General features: G+C 34.5%; 1 protein-coding gene across 1 annotated transcript; it reads left to right on the plus strand.

The window, feature by feature from the left end:
* The first annotated feature begins 6,502 nt into the window (after positions 1–6,502).
* Positions 6,503–17,056, plus strand: LOC132164944 (monooxygenase 3-like). Its single transcript, XM_088511960.1, has 6 exons — positions 6,503–6,509; positions 13,395–13,623; positions 13,762–13,824; positions 13,936–14,119; positions 15,604–15,838; positions 16,494–17,056. The coding sequence occupies exons 1-6, from the start codon at positions 6,503–6,505 to the stop codon at positions 17,054–17,056; spliced, it is 1,281 nt and encodes a 426-aa protein (XP_088368086.1).
* The last annotated feature ends 1,264 nt before the right edge of the window (positions 17,057–18,320 follow it).

An 18,320-nucleotide genomic window follows, 5' to 3' on the forward strand; every position in this document is an offset into this window, starting at 1 on the left:
GAATATTGTGTTTCTGATGTGAATGCGGGCCTTGTGGATTTGGACCGTCCAATGTCCATGTAGGATTTTTTCTTAACGTGACAGTCTGTAATACACGCATTATGACTTGATTACACTAATTAATTAATTAATAACTCCTTTCCTCTCCTTTCCTTTCCCCCAATTTCTATGCTTATCGTTATAATTTAAGCTTAGACTCTAATTCATTCCACGTGTCCTATAGGGTTGACGTGGCATTGCCATCCATCTCTAAATTCGTTCTAATTAGAAAAAATATAAATTTAAAAATTAATAAGCACCGTCGTATCAATCCAATAAATGAATATTATTTACTAGAAACTGTTATATGACAGTTATACAACTGAAATGATGTGACAATAAAAAATTAATAATTATTTTTTTTTTTAACAAGTATTCAACTAATAGATATTTTTACTGTCATATTATTAAGTTGTATGTTAGTTATATAAAATCTACTAAGAGCCTGTTTGGGACTGTATTTGAGAAATAGAGATTTTAAGTCAAAAAGAGCTTTTGAGCAAAAGCTTTATTTTAAAATTTTTGTCAAAAGTGATTTTTGGCCATTTTTAGGCTTTTCAGATCGCGCTTTTAATTTTTTTACCAAACGAGTACGTTTTTCTTCAAACGGACATTTTGAGTGTTAAAAGCACTTTTAAACCTCTCAAACGTAATCTCAAACAGGCCCTAAATAACATTTGAGTAATTTCAAAAACCCTAGAAGTAGTCTCAAATAATTAGTAGATCAGTTATTGTTAAAAAAACCAAAAATAAAAAATTAATTAATTAATTGAGACTATCACCTTACCATCGTGAAATAATTATAAGATAAAATTAAGAACTGCTGTAAATTGCAATTGAAAAGTCAAAAGCAAGCACAGAAGAAGGTGCATCACATTTCTTATCCACTATCTAAAATGCGTTCTAGCTGCCACGTCACTGTACCATGTGCAGTTTCACTTTCCTTTTATATCTTATACCTTAAGGGATGTTTTGTGGATGGGAAAAGCTGTTGGGTATACTTTTATCAGTTTATTATGTGTGCATATTTTGTGTAGTTGCCATGCACTAATATTCAAGTAGAATTAAAATGTGCAAATAAAATGTGTTTAAAGGAGATTTACGCGCTAAATTAAATGATTAAATTTACAATTTTTTATTAGTCTAAATTTTTAAAACAAATAGTAATTTAATATGATATTTGTTGGGAGATAAACCAATTTTAAAGTTTTTACCAAGAGTATATTAATATACATAATTTTTTTTTTTTTTAACATGTCCGCACAAGAGGGGAGAGGAGAGTTCGAACTAGTGACCTCCGTTTTATTAGGTGTAGTCCCAACCAATTGAGCTACCTCTTGGGGACATTAATATACATAGTTGAACACAACTCTAGCTCAAAAGCCTAAGCTAATGGGCTAAGGTCTACTTAGGTATATTAAATACTATTTTCTTTTATATTTTCTCAATATTCCTCTCACTTATGAGTCTCTTCACATTTACCCAACTCCCCCTCGCTTGTAAGTCTTTTTTACATTTCTAAAAGTGTCTCGTTTTTTTTTGCATTTCCAAGAGTGTTTCGCATCAAGAGTTGCGGATGCAGATAGGAAGCTAATCATGGCTATGATACCACTTGTTGGGAGATAAAACGGTTATGAAGTTTTTACCAAGAATACATTAATATATGTAGTTGAACACAACTCTAGCCCAAAAGTCAAAGCTACTGGGCTAAGGTTCACTTAAGTATATTAAGTACTCTTTTCTTTTATATTTTCTTAAAGTGCGACTCAACACTCACAAGTGCGCTTACAACAATATCAAAACTAAAGGTTCTGAATTCTTAAATTTTTGAAACATTATATAATAAGAATATACAATTTCTACAAATTGGGTCATAAGAATTTTTCAAACCCAGCATATAAAAGTGTCGTGTGTCTCTTGACATGTGCTTCTACAGTTCAATTTGTAAAATAATTATGTTCATATGATAATATAATTATATCTTAACCCCTTTGTGTTATTTTGTGATTTCAAAAGTGACTCTATCCAACTGAGATTCATAACATTGTTATCCGTTAAAATATCCACTAATAATAATAATAACCCTATAAATAGGTATAGTGTCATTTTCCAAAACAAAAAATGTGTAAATTATGACTTTTATAAAATCCGAGTAAAGTGTTGTTGTGTTTGTTGAAGCATATGAGTACACTAATTTTGCAATGATTTGGACTCCATATTTCTAAGATACCCGTTATGGAAAATGATTGCTTGGATTCGAGAATTTGGAAACGTGGACACAAATTCCTTATGGTTTTGAAATAAGATGTTGAAAATTGTCTTGCAAAAGCAAAGGAAAGTTCTACTGATACAATGGAAGTCCTTCACTTCTTCCCTCCTAACCTTCAACAAAAGCCAAATAAGTTGACTTTGTCTTTGTATAATTGGTTAGCTTGCAAAGTTTTTAGGAGTGCGTTTTTTGGTGCACCTCTTGTAGTCAGATGGACCGCTTCCAACCTAGCATTCGGAAGCATTTCCGACCGGTCTTCTATTTTGCCTTCCTTTCGGATCAAGAACGGGAAAACCTTCATTTGTACCATTTTCTTTATTTGATTAAAAAAAAAAAAAAATTGACCTTGCATACTCTTTTGGGGTATAAATTTCTTACAAACTGAGTTATAAGTATTTCTCAAACTCAGCTTCTACAAGTGTTATGTGTTCTTTAATCATATATTTTGCATTATTGCAATTAAAAATATGTGTTTCTCACATGCTAAGAGATACGTTACACTTTTAAAGACGGATAAATTTTCTTACAATTCAATTTATAATAAATTTTTTTTATCTTTCTTTTGGTTTTGAGCAAGACAAAAGAAGAGAAAACAGAACAAAATGTGAAGACCCAAAAAAGAAAGCACCATTGAAGACTAGGGAACAAAGAGATTTGAAGGGAGGAATCCCACTCCAAGGGGTAGGAACCCAATTTAGGTTAATTAAGACATCCTCAAAGCCGATGGCAAAAGCCCGGCCCATAACATTTGGAGTTAAAAGAGATTATGAAGCATGAGAGAACGGCATCGTTTTATGCTCATGAAGATGGCTAACATTTTGGAATATTGACTCACAATTTGCTTTTTTGTTGTAGCTGATGTGATGTGAAAATTGTAGAATTTGTTCTCTTGCAATTTGCTTTAACCTTTAACCTTCAAGAACCTTTAACCTTTCAGCCTAATTGGAATATTGGCTACCAATTTGCATGTTTTCCTAAAGCCCCTAAATGCTAAGACTTGGGAATATTGACTAGCATTAACAATGCTAAGGATTTGTTTGTAGTTTATTATATAATCCTTTCTTTTGGCCCATGACCGGACCGGACAATGACAGATCTCTTCATTTTAAATAAAATGGATGATCAAAATTTAAAGTTGGTACATCTAACAATGTACATGATGCCACATAATTTAAATATTTTAAAGTGAAAAAATCTAAACTAACTCCAATATCACTTAGAGGGGTGAATAGGTGTTTTACATAAATTAATTATTTTTAAATTCTGGAATGTCAATTTTGAATCTGGACTCCCATATGCTAGTGTTGCTTCGCGCCTCGGGATGCTCCCTTCACGGCCTATGCTTCGCAAACTGATTGATAACTTTGGCTCCGTTTGCCAATAGTGCCAAGAGGCCAGGAACCGCACTGTAGCTGGAACGGTACCGTTCCAGCTACAGTGCAATCCTTTAAAAAATAATTTTATTTTTTCTTAAAAAATAAAAAAGAAAAATATTAAAAAACTTCTTATAAAAAAAAAAAAAAATCAAACGGAGAAAGAGATCGGCCGGCCAAAATGGGGTGGCCGAACCACCCCATTTTTGGCCAAGGGAGCCACCCCCATGGCCGGTATGGGGGTGGTTCGAACCACCCCCATGGCCAAGGGGGTGGTCCGGCCACCCCCTTGGCCAAAAAAAAAAAAAAAAAAAAAAAGGGGACCGGGTGCATTTGGGGTGGCCGGACCACCCCCAAGGGACTGGGGTGGTTTCGGCCACCCCATTCCAGCCGTATGGGGTGGTTCGAACCACCCCCATGGTCAAGGGGGTGGTCCGGCCACCCCCTTGGCCAAAACCAAAAAAAAAAAAAAAAAAAAGGGACCGGGTGTATTTTTCCAGCTATAGTGCCGTTCCTGGCCTGTTGGCACTGTTGGCAAACGAGGCCTTTATCTCCAAGACTCCAACACTACTCATTTTCCTCCTTCACATAATGTGGATTTGGTCGACAAGTAATGACAATCGTTTGTACCACCCATGGTGACAAATTGATCGGCTAGTGCTCTAATTTGTGCGCTAATCTGTGAACCAATTTGCTCTCCAAATTGGTCAAGCAGCCAATCGTCAAACTGAACAAATTGCTCCTCCAAGCATGGCAAATGCATCATTAGTTGATTATCATGTGTTATTGGCCTCTGCGCCCTCATTATACACATCACTAATAGTCGCATGTCGATTTCCTCCTCCACATGTTCTTCTTCACGCCAAGATAGGAAAGAAACCTTGGACTCTGTTACCAACCAATGCTAGAAGTGCAGTGGGTTGCAGAATTAACAAATACAAAACTCATAACTATTTTCCAAACAAAAAATACAATCAATGATTTCTTGGAAAAATAGATAGAAGAGCTCTCTAAGGAAAATATATCATAAATTGCAGCTTTAGGCGGTCCCAAGTGTGTTTATATGGAAAAATAAGTCCAAACCTCTTACATGGAAAGTAAAATAAAACGAAATTATTGAGAAGTCGCGTTCCAACATATAAAAGTCTCATTCGAACAAAACTTTGCGACAAAGTTTTACGGTCAAACGAGTTTCAACCGAACATCTCGTGTTGTCATAAATTGTAGCACTTAGTCGAACAAACATCGACTGTCAATCAACTAATTAAGCCTCTCAGGAAGTGCCCATGATCGAACAGTGAAAATTCTAAAAACGACTCCAAACGACACCTATTCATATGTCTAGGTGATTCACAAATATTAAGCGGAATAAGATCTAACCTAACAATCAATAATCAACCAAATACAGATATGTAATGAAAATCAAGAACACAGATATTTGGTTACGAAGAGGAAACCATTTAGAGAACTCTCTAAATGTAAAACCTCTCCGGGGTAGCCAAACTCAGGAAATCAATCCACTATAAGAAGAATAAGGAATACAAGAAGAATTACAAAACTTTTGCAATTTACTCTTCCTTGTACACGACAAGCAACCCACTTGACTTCTACCGCAGTAGCCCTTTCCAGAACATCTGGCACAATTCTTCTATAAGATTTCCTTTCACCGGAACTCCGATTGACTTCACGTATTTAATCCCTTCTCAAATAAGCTAGAACAATATCTCTCTCTAAGCTCTCTAATTTTGCTCTCCAAAATACGTACATATCAATGTAGCAAAATTGTGTTTAAATAGAAAATAAAACAAAATAAAGCAGCCATGTCCGGACAGGGCAAATCTGAGGTCCGGACAGGACTCATAAAATGAGCTTTCTGGAAATGGGGTCCGGACCTTGCTTCTGGCGGTCCGGACCCCTCCTTCAAAAGATTGTTTCTGGAAATGGGGTTCGGACCCCGCTTCTGGCGGTCTGGACCCCTCCTTCAAAACATTGTTTCTGGTTTTTGTGTCCGGACCCAGCTTCTGGTGGTCCGGACATGCTCTAGAACTTGCTTCCTAAAATACTCATTTTCAACTCCATACTTGTAAACCGAATGAGCCAAAACCTGAACTAACAAACTCCCCCTTTGGCCATTCGGGAACAAAAATAATTGTAGTACATGAAAATGACACATCAAAATAACTCCCCCTTTTTGTCTCGGAAGGACAAAGGAAGCAAAAAAAAAAAAAAACTAGAGTTTTAAATAAGAAAACCAACAACCAAAACACAAAAAAAATTATTCTTGCCAGAAACAAACAAAAATAGGAGGGAAAAATTATTCTTGCCAAAAGCTTTCCTTGATGGACTTCACATCTTTCTCCAAAGTCGTATGGATTGTGTTACACTTCTGTGAGAGAAGAAAAATTATCAAGCAATCAAGCAATTTGGAATGGCACTTTGAAACCCAAACGTTCACATCCTCGAATTGGATTCGAAACCAAAATTGAAACGAAGAAAGGAAGAAAACATACCTTGGTGAGTGAGTCTTGATCCTTTAAGTTGAAAAGATGGAATCACAGAGAAAGAAAAAGAAAAAAAATAACACAAAAAAAAATTGAGCCTCCCCCTTAATATAAAACAAAATAAACAATAAACCTCTTTTTTTTTTTAAAGGAAAACACAACTTGTATAGATATCCAATAAATCATGCATGCCCTTATAAATATCTTAACAATCCAGAGTGATCAACAAACTACACTTACACCTTAAATGTACCATATGCATGACACAACCTTGTTCTGTGAATGCAGTCAAGTAGGCAGTAATCATAAATCTCATGTGAATGTGTAGTGTGTGAAAACTCCCATTAAATAAGATTTCATCAGTGGAAAGGAAATCTAGGCAGACATTTTTTAAATGAAAGACAAACAGTCTGATTCAAGCCACAGTAAAACCTTATAATGTTAGGACCTAGATTCCCTCATCCGATATACTCCCCCTGAGACTAATCATTCGCTTTCACCATGTCCTTTAGTAATCATCTATTTTCGCAATGATTTGATCACTGATTCTTTCTTTAGGGACATATAGAAGCAAAACTAAGTCATCTGAGCTTATTTTATGCCCCCTTTTTTTTTTTGGAAGAAATGGTGGAATTTTTAGGAGTTAGGTTCAACTAACGAGTTGGTCAAGTGGATAGAACTGACACTACCTATCTTCCAAAAAAAATGTTTGATCCAAATTCCCAAAACCATAACAAAAATCTAAACCTAATGGGGGCAAAAAGTGCACAATTTCGAACATGAGAAAAACTAACTCTTACTCCTTTAACAGTCTTCAGAAAAACAAGGTATATCAGAAACATATGGAGCAATAGATGTAAATTGCAGAAATATTGACCCCACTCATATGTAAAATATTCATTTGAGCACAAGACATGAGAAACTGAGTATCCAACAATTAAAACAATCTAAAAGAATAAAAAGATAATCAAAGAAAATAAAAACAAAGCAAACAAAAATTCAAAAAGAAACAAAAATGCCCTAGAACAGCTATAGACAAATATCAATATGCTTAATTTCTAGGCATGTTCTATGTGCCCACCTAATCTAGGTGAGTCCATTACCACTCCCCCTCAATGGGTGAATGGTATTAATCTTCTTGACCCAAACTTTCTTCACATCAGGGACAACTGTGTGACTCTTATCCAAGACATCTAACCGTGTTACTACGTCTCTCATCATGTTGAATAATTTCTCATAACTATTTCTAGAATGGAAATATTCTCTTTTAGGCTCATGACTGTTAAGCTGAAAACACTTAGGACGAATATGTCCAAACTTACCACAGTTATGACACGTAGGAATAAACCTTTGAGAAGGTTGGTTCCTTAACATGTGCATACTTCTCGACTTAGAACTAGACATATAGGAATCAGTTAGAGTTCCCTTAACTTTTCCACCTTTAGAAATTTGATGAGAAATTACCTTCTTTTCAGCCAAGCTATCTTCTTTGTTCACTGGTTTCACAAAAATCATCTTTGAAGAAGAAGCAACATTAGTAGATAAAATAGCAGATTTATCAAAACCCAATCCAGTTCTATCAAACGAATGTTTCTGATTATGTAGCATTTGATTTAGCTTTTCACTAGAGAATTTTGTTAAATGATTCTTTGATTCATTCAGTTCATTCTCTAAGGATTTCACTTTGGCAATTAGCATTTGATTTTCAGACATCAAAGTATTATGAGTAGCAAGAGAATCAGTTAAGGTGACAGAAAGTTGATCATTTTCAAGATTAACTTCATTGAGTTTCTTCAATTGCTGCTTATTCAGCTTTTTCAGTTTAGTGTATTCCACAAAGAGATTATTATAAGCATTTTGCAAATCATCTTCTTCTTCCGAATCATTATCGGACACACCTTGTTTGTCTTGAGAATTACACTCACTATTCTCATGCTCACTCTCATAACTAAATCCAAATGCTAAGTAATTATCTCCCTGTTCAGCATCGTCCTTGTCTGACTCATCACTTTGAGTCACATTAAATGCCTTGCCATTTGACTTTCTCAAGTTAGCACAGTCAACACGAATGTGCCCATGTCCTCCACATTCGTGACACTTAATACCTCTAGGTGACTTTCCTTTCTCAACATTCTCATTTATAGATTTCTCAGAAAATTGTGAATTGCTATTTCTAAAATTTCCTTTCTTGGCTTTAAAGAATTTCCTAAACTTCTTAGCAAACATAGCAATTTCTTCCTCATTTCCAGAATCTTCATCAGATGAACCACAAGAGTCAACCTTAACATTTTTTGCCTTAAGAGCAATATTTTTGGTGTTCTTGTGTTTAGGAAGAATTAGCTCAAAGGTCTGGAGGGAACCTACAAGTTCTTCTACTCTCATAGTATCTAAGTCCTTGCTCTGTTGTATAGCAGCAATTTGGGGAATAAACCTCTCAGGCAAAGATCTTAAGATTTTTTTCACCACTTTAGCATCATCCATTTTCTTTCCCAAATTAATGGTAGAGTTTCTAATGGCACTAAGCTTTGAATAGAATTCATCAAAAGTTTCATCTTCCTGCATTCTAATCTCCTCAAACTGAGAAACCAACATTGGAATTTTTGAAGTTCTAACAACCTTAGTTCCTTCATGTGTGATTTCTAAAGTTTCCCGGGCTTCCTTAGCTATTTCACATCTAGAAATTCTAGAAAATTCCTCATTTGAAACAGAGATGTAAATAGCATTTATAGCTTTGTCATTCGCAGTAGCATTATTCTTTTCCTCTGTTGTCCATTCAGCTATTGTTTTTTCTGGACGTGTCCATCCAGATTCGACAATATGCCAAACATTAATGGATTTAAAATATGCTCTCATACGAATTTTCCAATGCGTATAATTTGTTCCGTCAAAGACGGGAAGAGAATTAGGAGCAACAGTATGAGACATTTGATATGGAGTCTCGGATCACACTCAGGAAATAAATCCTTCACAGAGTGAACCCGCTCTGATACTAATTGAAAATTCTAAAAACGACTCCAAATGACACCTATTCAAATGTCTAGGTGATTCACAAATATTAAGCGGAATAAGATCTAACCTAACAATTAATAATCAACCAAATACAGATATGTAATGAAAATCAAGAACACAGATATTTGGTTACAAAGAGGAAACCATTTAGAGAACTCTCTAAATGTAAAACCTCTCCGGGGCAGCCAAACCCAGGAAATCAATCCACTATAAGAAGAATAAGGAATACAAGAAGAATTACAAAACCTTTGCAATTTACTCTTCCTTGTACACGACAAGCGACCCACTTGACTTCTACCGCAGTAGCCCTTTCCAGAACATCTGGCACAATCCTTCTATAAAATTTCCTTTCACCGGAACTTCGATTGGCTTCACGTATTTAATCCCTTCTCAAATAAGCTAGAACAATATCTCTCTCTAAGCTCTCTAATTTTGCTCTCCAAAATACGTACATATCAATGTAGCAAAATTGTGTTTAAATAGAAAATAAAACAAAATAAAGCAGCCATGTCCGGACAGGGCAAATCTGAGGTCCGGACAGGCCTCATAAAATGAGCTTTCTGGAAATGGGGTCCGGACCTTGCTTCTGGCGGTCCGGACCCCTCCTTCAAAAGATTGTTTCTGGAAATGGGGTCCGGACCCCTCTTTCAAAACATTGTTTCTAGTTTTTGTGTCCGGACCCGGCTTCTGGTGGTCCGGACATGCTCTAGAACTTGCTTCCTAAAATACTCATTTTCAACTCCATACATGTAAACCGAATGAGCCAAAACCTGAACTAACAAACAGAAAATGACTAGGCATCGATAGGGACTCCCTGAAAGTTTGTCTCAAACTCATTAAGTCGATGCGTTCGAACAGGCCGTCTAGAGTCGCTGTTCAAACGCATCACCCCCAATAGGTGTTCTCCAATTATTCAATAAGCCTCTCAGGAAGTGCTCATGATCAAATGGACAATGACTAGGCATCGATAGGGACTCCTTGAATGTTTGTCTCAAGCTCATTAAGCCGATGCATTCGAACAAGCCGTCTAGAGTCGCCGTTCCAACGCATCACCCCTAATAGGTGTTCTCCAATTATTCAATAAATGTGGAATCATTTTATTTTCTCAAGAGGTGTGTGACCTTTAGAACCTTACCCTTTTTAAACCAATCTTTCACTCTTTGAAACATAAAGGATTTGCTTTTGGGGGAAGAATATTCTCTAGAAAAACCATTCAAGCAAGTATTTTGATTTCATTTGGAGCCTTCTGTAATCTGTTTAGTGCATGCATGAGCACAATAAAGCAGTAGTACTGATCACTTTTCAAGTGAATATTTTACATGCATTTTTGCATCCAATGCCCAAAAATAATGCTCACCTTTCCTAACCTTTGACTACTACAGCTTCAAACGGCGCATTTCTTTATAATTTTATTTTATCTTTTACTTTTATTTCTATTTCTTAAATTCACAAATTCATATTCCAGCCCCTTCTTTCAAGGAAAGAGCTATCATTTGAAAGATCTTTCACTTAAAATTTGTCGCTTGATAAAAACAATTAATGGTTTTTTTTTTTTTTTTCTTTAATGACAATATAGAATCATTTAGAAATCTTGGATTAATTAATTATACCATCACCATTCACCAACTCCTTCCCCCTGCCATAAAGTAGTTGGAGATCCACCCCCACACAGTACGACCACCTCGGAGGGATGGGATCTCCGATAAATTACCGTTGTGGAAGTAGGGCTTGGTCGTTGGAAAATCTCACCACTATTTTTAATTAAGACAACTACATAGATTGATTTTGCATTTGTAATTTTTTTGGTTTAAGTCTTTTTTAACTTTTTTTAGTTTTTTTATATTGACTTTTTTATTTTTATAATTTAATTTATAAGTGTTTTTTAATTTTAATATATTTGTATTTTTTTGTTTTAATTTTTATTTGGTTTTTTAATTTTGATTTTTGATTTTTTTTTTTTTTTATTGAACTGGTACTGATACATTAATAATATATATTTTTTAATTTGTTTAATTTTAAGGGTATTATATATATATTTTTTTAAAAAAAGTTAGGGTACTTGGGTCATTTCAAGTTTTTTTTAAGGAGGTTGATTGACGAAAGAGGGTTTTTGGAAAGTAAATGGTGGTTTGTTATAGTCGTGTAGTAAACATTGTAGTTCATGTGGGTATATTGACGGAGTGTAGTAGTTCATGGGGAAAAAAAAGTAATTACCTATTTTTATTTTAAGGTATATGTTGACTTGACATTTGACAAGAATGTACACATGGCAATTTATAGGTCTTACATTGTACACGTGGCAAAAAATTTGTGAGTTTTTTTAAGGAAAATGATTCACGTTAATATTTTTTCTATCTTTTTTTCGTATCATCCTCCAAATTCAAATAGATCACCATTAGATTTGTTGACTTCACACAAATTCAATGGTGGATTCATCAATTAACTATGGAGATGGTTGAAAAATGAATGAATTCTATCATTTATCTTATTTTAACATTAGATGGAATGATCAATTTGATAAAAGTGAAAACCGCGCACACGAAATAAATATATCATTTTTGAAAAGCTAGTGTGCTTTTGATAAAGTAGTAAACCACATGGATCAAGTTTATATTTAATCATATTTTCATTTATATTAATGGGTTTGACATTCATAACAGCTGAGCAATGCCCCAATGGAGTAAATTTTTCTTTGTTTATAGAATTCATCTTGCCCCCAGCCAACTCAATTAGCTAGTTTATAGATGCAACTAGCTTCCAAATTCTAGATCACTTGGCGTAATTAATTCAAGATCTTCTATAATACAGTAACAAAACTTGCCACCATATACACCATAATGATATATACCTAGTTCATTAATTTATAATATATAATCAATAATATGGCTTCAATCACAAGAAAGCTTTCTTTGGAACCAAACACTTGCTGAAGATCAGGTATCTTTCCTCTGGGTTGTGAGCATCCATATCAACTCCAGAATTTCACAAAGAGAAAGGAAACCAAAGCATGAAAGAAATAGAAAGAAGAATATGTTCCACCATATATGATCAAAAGGCAAAATGCTTAACAGCTAGTTGGTCTCTCTAATGTTTCAAAAGGTAAGAGTAAGAGTTTTGGTCAAATTATCAAGGAGAAATGATATATACACTTCTGTCAAGTTCACACTTCACTACAAAAAAAATGCTATTTTTTGACGTGACAAATAGTACATATTTTTTGCCACGTCAGAATTTTCTAACGTGTTGGATCTAACACGTTAGGAATTTTTGACGTGCCATCTTTGGTACGTCAGAATTTTTTCATTTCTGACACCCACAATCGTAACACCTGAAACACGTCAAAACCGGCATGTCATGAGGATTTTTTGACGTGTCAGACCACTTGACACGTCAGAAATCGTGAGTCAACAAAAAATTGGTTTTTTATAGTGCTTTCAAGTATTTATTCCCTAACATTATAGGAGATATGATTTGATTCCTTTATGATCTCTCCAATTTGTCATTAGTAGCTTTCATATTTGAGTTGTATTTTCCTTTTCTTAGTTCATAGTTCATGGGATTTTGTTCCGTTTGCTGTACTATAAAACAGAGATCAATGATACAAAATAGATACGAGAATTCATTCTCTCTTATGTACTCCTTGTTTAATGTTGTTCCAATTTGCAAAAATTAGCTACAAACTGGGATTTGTATGTAACTAATTTATATAACGCAATCTAATAAATTGATATGTGTCCTTAAAGCATGTGGGAACATATGCTTTTCACATATTTTTTTAATAGCATTAATAAGAAAAGATGTGCTTTGTATGAATTAGCTACAAACCAGTTTGTATTTAATTTCTGTCATTTCTTAACATTAAAAATCATCCATCCAAAGCTCAATAGTAATTTTCATTGGCATTTTAGAAAGTGTGCACTTAAGAGTGCATGTAACATTACTTTTTATTGAGTACAAATATTTATTCGTAATTTGGGAGAATCTACGTTTGTATATTAGTCAGCACTATCACGAATAGGTAAGTTTTCGTCATATCATATCATATATTTGAATAGTCTAAACTTTCTAATAGGATCAATTCCTGCTGTAAAATTAATACTCTCTCTCTCTCTCTCTCTCTCTCTCTCTCTCTATATATATATATATAGATGACTCATTGAGACCCTCAATGTGCATGTGTGTTCCTGAGGTTGAGGAAGTGAGTGATGAAGATGCAGGAAGATCAGGATGTGGTGATAGTAGGAGCAGGAATAGCAGGATTAGCAACTGCTGTAGCCTTGAAGAAAGTGGGGATCCGAGCTTTGGTGTTAGAAAAATCACAAGGGTTGCGTGCCACTGGGGCTACCTTAAGTCTTTACCCTAATGGTTGGGCTTCTCTTGATGCCCTTGGCATCTCACACAAACTCAAAAGCTTTTATTCTCCTTGCACAAGGTAATTATCTTGATCACAAACACAAACATACATATATATATCTTCGTTTGTTTTTGGATGAATATATATATATATATATATATATATATATATATATATATATAATAATTACTTTCTTTTGGTTGTTATAATTATTAGGGCATACATAACAGATACTGATACAGGAGCAACTCAAGAAATATCTTTCACAAAAGCTAATAGGTGATGAACTAGAAATATCTTTCAAGACTATTTCGTTTGTGTTTACTTTGACTTTACAGTGCATATATGAGAGTATTGAGGGATCATTGAGTTTTCTTTCTTTCAAAGTAGGAGTGGGGCCGAGCTTAGAGTTGTACACCGTAAAGCCTTGCTGGAAGCTCTGGCAGAGGAATTGCCAATGGAGACCATCCGTTTCTCTTCCAATCTCACCTCCATTACAACCCAAACCCAAGAAGGCTCATCGCCGCATGTTGCTCTCATTAAAATGGAAGATGGAACAACCATCAATGCAAAAGTAAGGACTATTCATTTCCCACTTCACAAAATGCACAAAATTGGAGTATGCTGAAACTACCTCATGGCGATTTTGAGGCGGCCGAACCACCCTTCATGGTCTCTCGTCTAAATGACAAGAAAAAACAAAAACAAAAATTGAGGGGCTAGCCAAACCACCCCATGGCCATTCAGGGTGGTTTGGCCAAGGAGGTGGCCCAACCATCTCTACATTTCTTTCTTTTATATATATTGCATATTTAGTGCATGTTTTTAATATTTTTTAATAATTATTTTTATTATAAGTGACACGTGTCACACAGTGATTAGTGCTGATGTGAGACGTTAACGAATTCCATTTACTTTCTAAGGGCATAAACACTTTTTCTTTTCTTTCTTACGTACCCAGGAAGTGTGTAATCACTTCTTAAAAATTAGGGTTAATAACTTTTTTTAGTAGCTGGGTTTGCAATTTTTTATTTTTTCTCCCTAGGTTTCCAAAACAGTCAGAAATGGTACTTGACCTATAGGAAAAGACAAAATTGATACATTCGTTAGATTCCCTGAGAGAAAATTAACGATATGCCACGTGTCTTAAAAATTAAAAAAATAATAAACTAATAAAAAAAACAAACTAAACCTTAAAAAAAAAAATGAAAATTACATGGGGTGGCCAGCCACCCCATTTTAGTTTTTATTATTTATTATTATTATTTTTTTAATTTTTAATTTTCAAATCACGTGGCAGATCGTTGATTTTTTCTCACGGAATCTAACGAAGGCATCAATTTCTTCTTTTCTCATAGGTCATGTACCATTTCTGACTGTTTTGGAAACCTATGGGAAAAAAATAAAAAATTGCAAACCCAAGTACTAAAAAAATTATTAACCCTAAAAATTAAAATTTATCAATACTCCAAACCATTTAGTCCAATTGTATATTTATCTCTTATATTTTATGAAAAACTTCGGAGTACGAATAATGGGATCTTAAAAAGTGCAAGTTAATGGGATGAAACATTTCGAGTAATTCTAGGAGACCTATTTATGTCATACTTGTGTCCTACTAAAAATGATGTAGCTATTAAAATCACCATTGGACTTGTGATTGATCATTATTGAATTTTGATCAAATGATGATTTTAATAGCCACATCTGTCACATCATTCTTAGTAGAACACAAGTAGGCCTTCTAGAATTACTCAAACATTTCTTTCATGATTTCATCTTTGTCTAGTGTCTATTGATGTTCTTAACATCTTCATCAATGGCTGAATAAATTTCATATTTATTTTATTTTGTTTCTAACAATCAAATGTCTATTATATAATTATTGAGTCAAAAGATAAGGAGTTTCTCTTTGTTTCCCAACACCCCAAATATATATATCTCCAATAAATGACCGATTAATATTTTGTAAAACTATCTATTAACAACATTATTAGAAGTTGTTCTACTAGTTTACTCATTACCTTTAATTCCTTTTTCCCATATCGGAAATGAAAGGCTTTGATAGGGTGTGACGGGGTAAACTCAAAGGTGGCAGCACAATGTTTAGGACTCACCGCGCCTGTAAATTCCGGCCGATGGGCGGTGCGTGGGTTGGCCATGTTTCCCCATGGCCATGGGTTGAACCAAGACTTCAAACAATTTGTAAGTGTGGGCAAAAGGGCTGGCTTTGTCTCTCTCAACCAAACAGAGCTCTACTGGTTTCTCACTGCCAAATTAGCTTCGTGGACAGGTATATATGCTCACATATTTTCAAGCTTAGCACTACCCTCATGTAGGGGTGGGTATTGGTTTGGTTCAGTAAAGTCATTATCAGTCAGTTAACCGACATTGTTGATTAAATCGATTAATTCACTGATATCATTTCGATAACAAATTAATTATTTCAAAATTTTCGGCTAATTTCGGTCAGTTAATCGGTTAACCGTGGGCTTTTTAATTCGGCCAATGCTATTTTTAAATTGGCCAAAAATTAGTTATTTTGGGGCCCAAATTGTTTTTTTTTTTTGTTGCTAAAATAATTTATTGAACATAAGATGCAAACAATAAGAATATAAGATGCAAAAAACTTACTAAATACTTTCAACAAAACGTCAGTCCGCAAAGTCCATCCGTTGAAGCCTTAATCCATGTCAAATTTGGTGGTTCGGTTTGGTTCGGTTATGCATATTTCAGCTCGGTTCGGTTCGGTTAACCGACAACAAAAATTTTATACTGATTAAGCAAACCGAACCAAACCAAACCGACGTCGGTATAAAAAATTCATACCAATTTTTGACTCGCATAAGTCAGTTGAAAGTTAATTTCAGTTCGGTCGTAATCGGTAGGTGGTTAATTTGTCCACCCCTACACTCATGTTAGCAATATGGAAATATTTTGCATTTCAGATAAAAGCATAACAAGGGATCCAAACAAGATACAAAGAGAAGTGATTGACAACTTTGCCACAGACTTGCCTCCATTGTTCACAGAAATCGTCCAGCATTCTGATCTTTCCACCATAAAATGGGCTCCTCTAATGTATAGGCTCCCATGGCATGTCATATTTGGAAATTTATGCAAAGGAAATATCACTGTTGCAGGTGATGCCATGCACCCTATGACGCCTGATTTAGGACAAAATGAATGTGCAGCACTGGAAGAAGCTCTTGTTTTAGGCCAACAACTGGGGGGATTGATTACTCAAAAAACAGGCCTTGTGCCGGCAGCCGTGGCCAGAGCCTTTGAAAGATATGCTAAGAAAAGGAGGTGGCGTGCCGCGGGCTTGATCACCACCTCCTATCTGTCAGGGTGGGTGCAACTTGGTGGATTTGGATGGCACATGAAATTCTTAAGGGATGTGGTGTTCTATAAACTTCTTTACAGTAGGGTGTTGGATGTTATTATACATTATGATTGTGGGGAGCTCCCTTGTGTTACCTCATGTAATGGGTGTGAAAAGTCAGATTGAGAAAGACTCTAGATCCATTTGGCAAACCCTTTTGCCTTAGATACTGTCGCTCACGTGAATTGATGGGATATAAAGTTTTGAATTTTTGTATTGAAAATCGAATTTTTTTTGTTTTGTAGCGGTTTTTTATTTGAATAGTAATAAAAAGTGAATGACGTGATATAAAAAGGAAAAAAAAAAAAGTGAATATGTTTTGATGTTGATTTTTTTTTTTTTTTTTTTTTTGTAGAAAATTGATGTAGACAGTAAATAAAAGGGGAAAAAAAAAATGTTTGCCAAATAGACCCCAAATGACTTGGCATTTATGTAAGGGATATGTGTATTTTTCCTTCGTTCTATTTTCTTAGAAATATGATAAAAATTATTCTTTCAACTATCTTTTAACCATCTCCTTATAGTCAATGAGTAAATCTACCATTAAATTTTTGTATAATCCACATGAGTTCACAATCCAATGGTAGATACATTAAATTTGTAAAAAGAGATGGTTAAAAGATGGTTGAGAGAATGATGTGTAGCATCTCTCATTTTCTTATTATTGTGTTTTTCTTTTAGCCCATTGTAGGATTAATTAGTTGATGACAACAAATTGTGAAATGTGTTTTATACTTTGACCTTAACCAATTGAATCCTCATTTCTACCCTTGTTAGATCAATTTATTGGACACTTCCTTGCTTACCTGCTTTATGCTCTTGGAGAGACATTTATAATAGGGTGGTAATTTAACTCGTGACCCGTAAATCCGACACATAGTTTTAGGATTATGATTTAGGTGAAATGAGTTCAGGTTATAAGAAATTTCATTTAAAGTATGCCCCTTATGTCACATATATTATTGTGATTATAAAATATATATAATTACAGTGTTCATTGATTTATTCCAATTAAAGTTTATTCTATGAAATTAAATATTCTGAATTAAATTGTTGATTTAATTCTTGTGGAACAAATATTTGAATTTATTACTGATTTTATTTTGTGGAATCAATTAGCTGTATTGATTATTTATTTGATTTTTATTCCTTGATGGGAGGAATAATTAAGGTAACAGCTCTAATTAAGGGTCCCTGACCTACCTATAAATAAGGCATGTGTATTCCATCAATTGACACTCACTAGTAGGCATAAGTCAGAAAACCTCTCAATATTTTTAATTTTCTAGTTTTGATTGCTGTGAAGTTGTTCTTCAACTTGCTTGAGCAAAGCAATGGTCGGAGATACTTATATATTAAATTATTTTCGCTGCTAGTTTTATTGTTAATT

Source organism: Corylus avellana, chromosome 11, assembly GCF_965113065.1.
Source record: "Corylus avellana chromosome 11, dhCorAvel1.hap1.2, whole genome shotgun sequence".
NCBI lineage: Eukaryota > Viridiplantae > Streptophyta > Magnoliopsida > Fagales > Betulaceae > Corylus > Corylus avellana.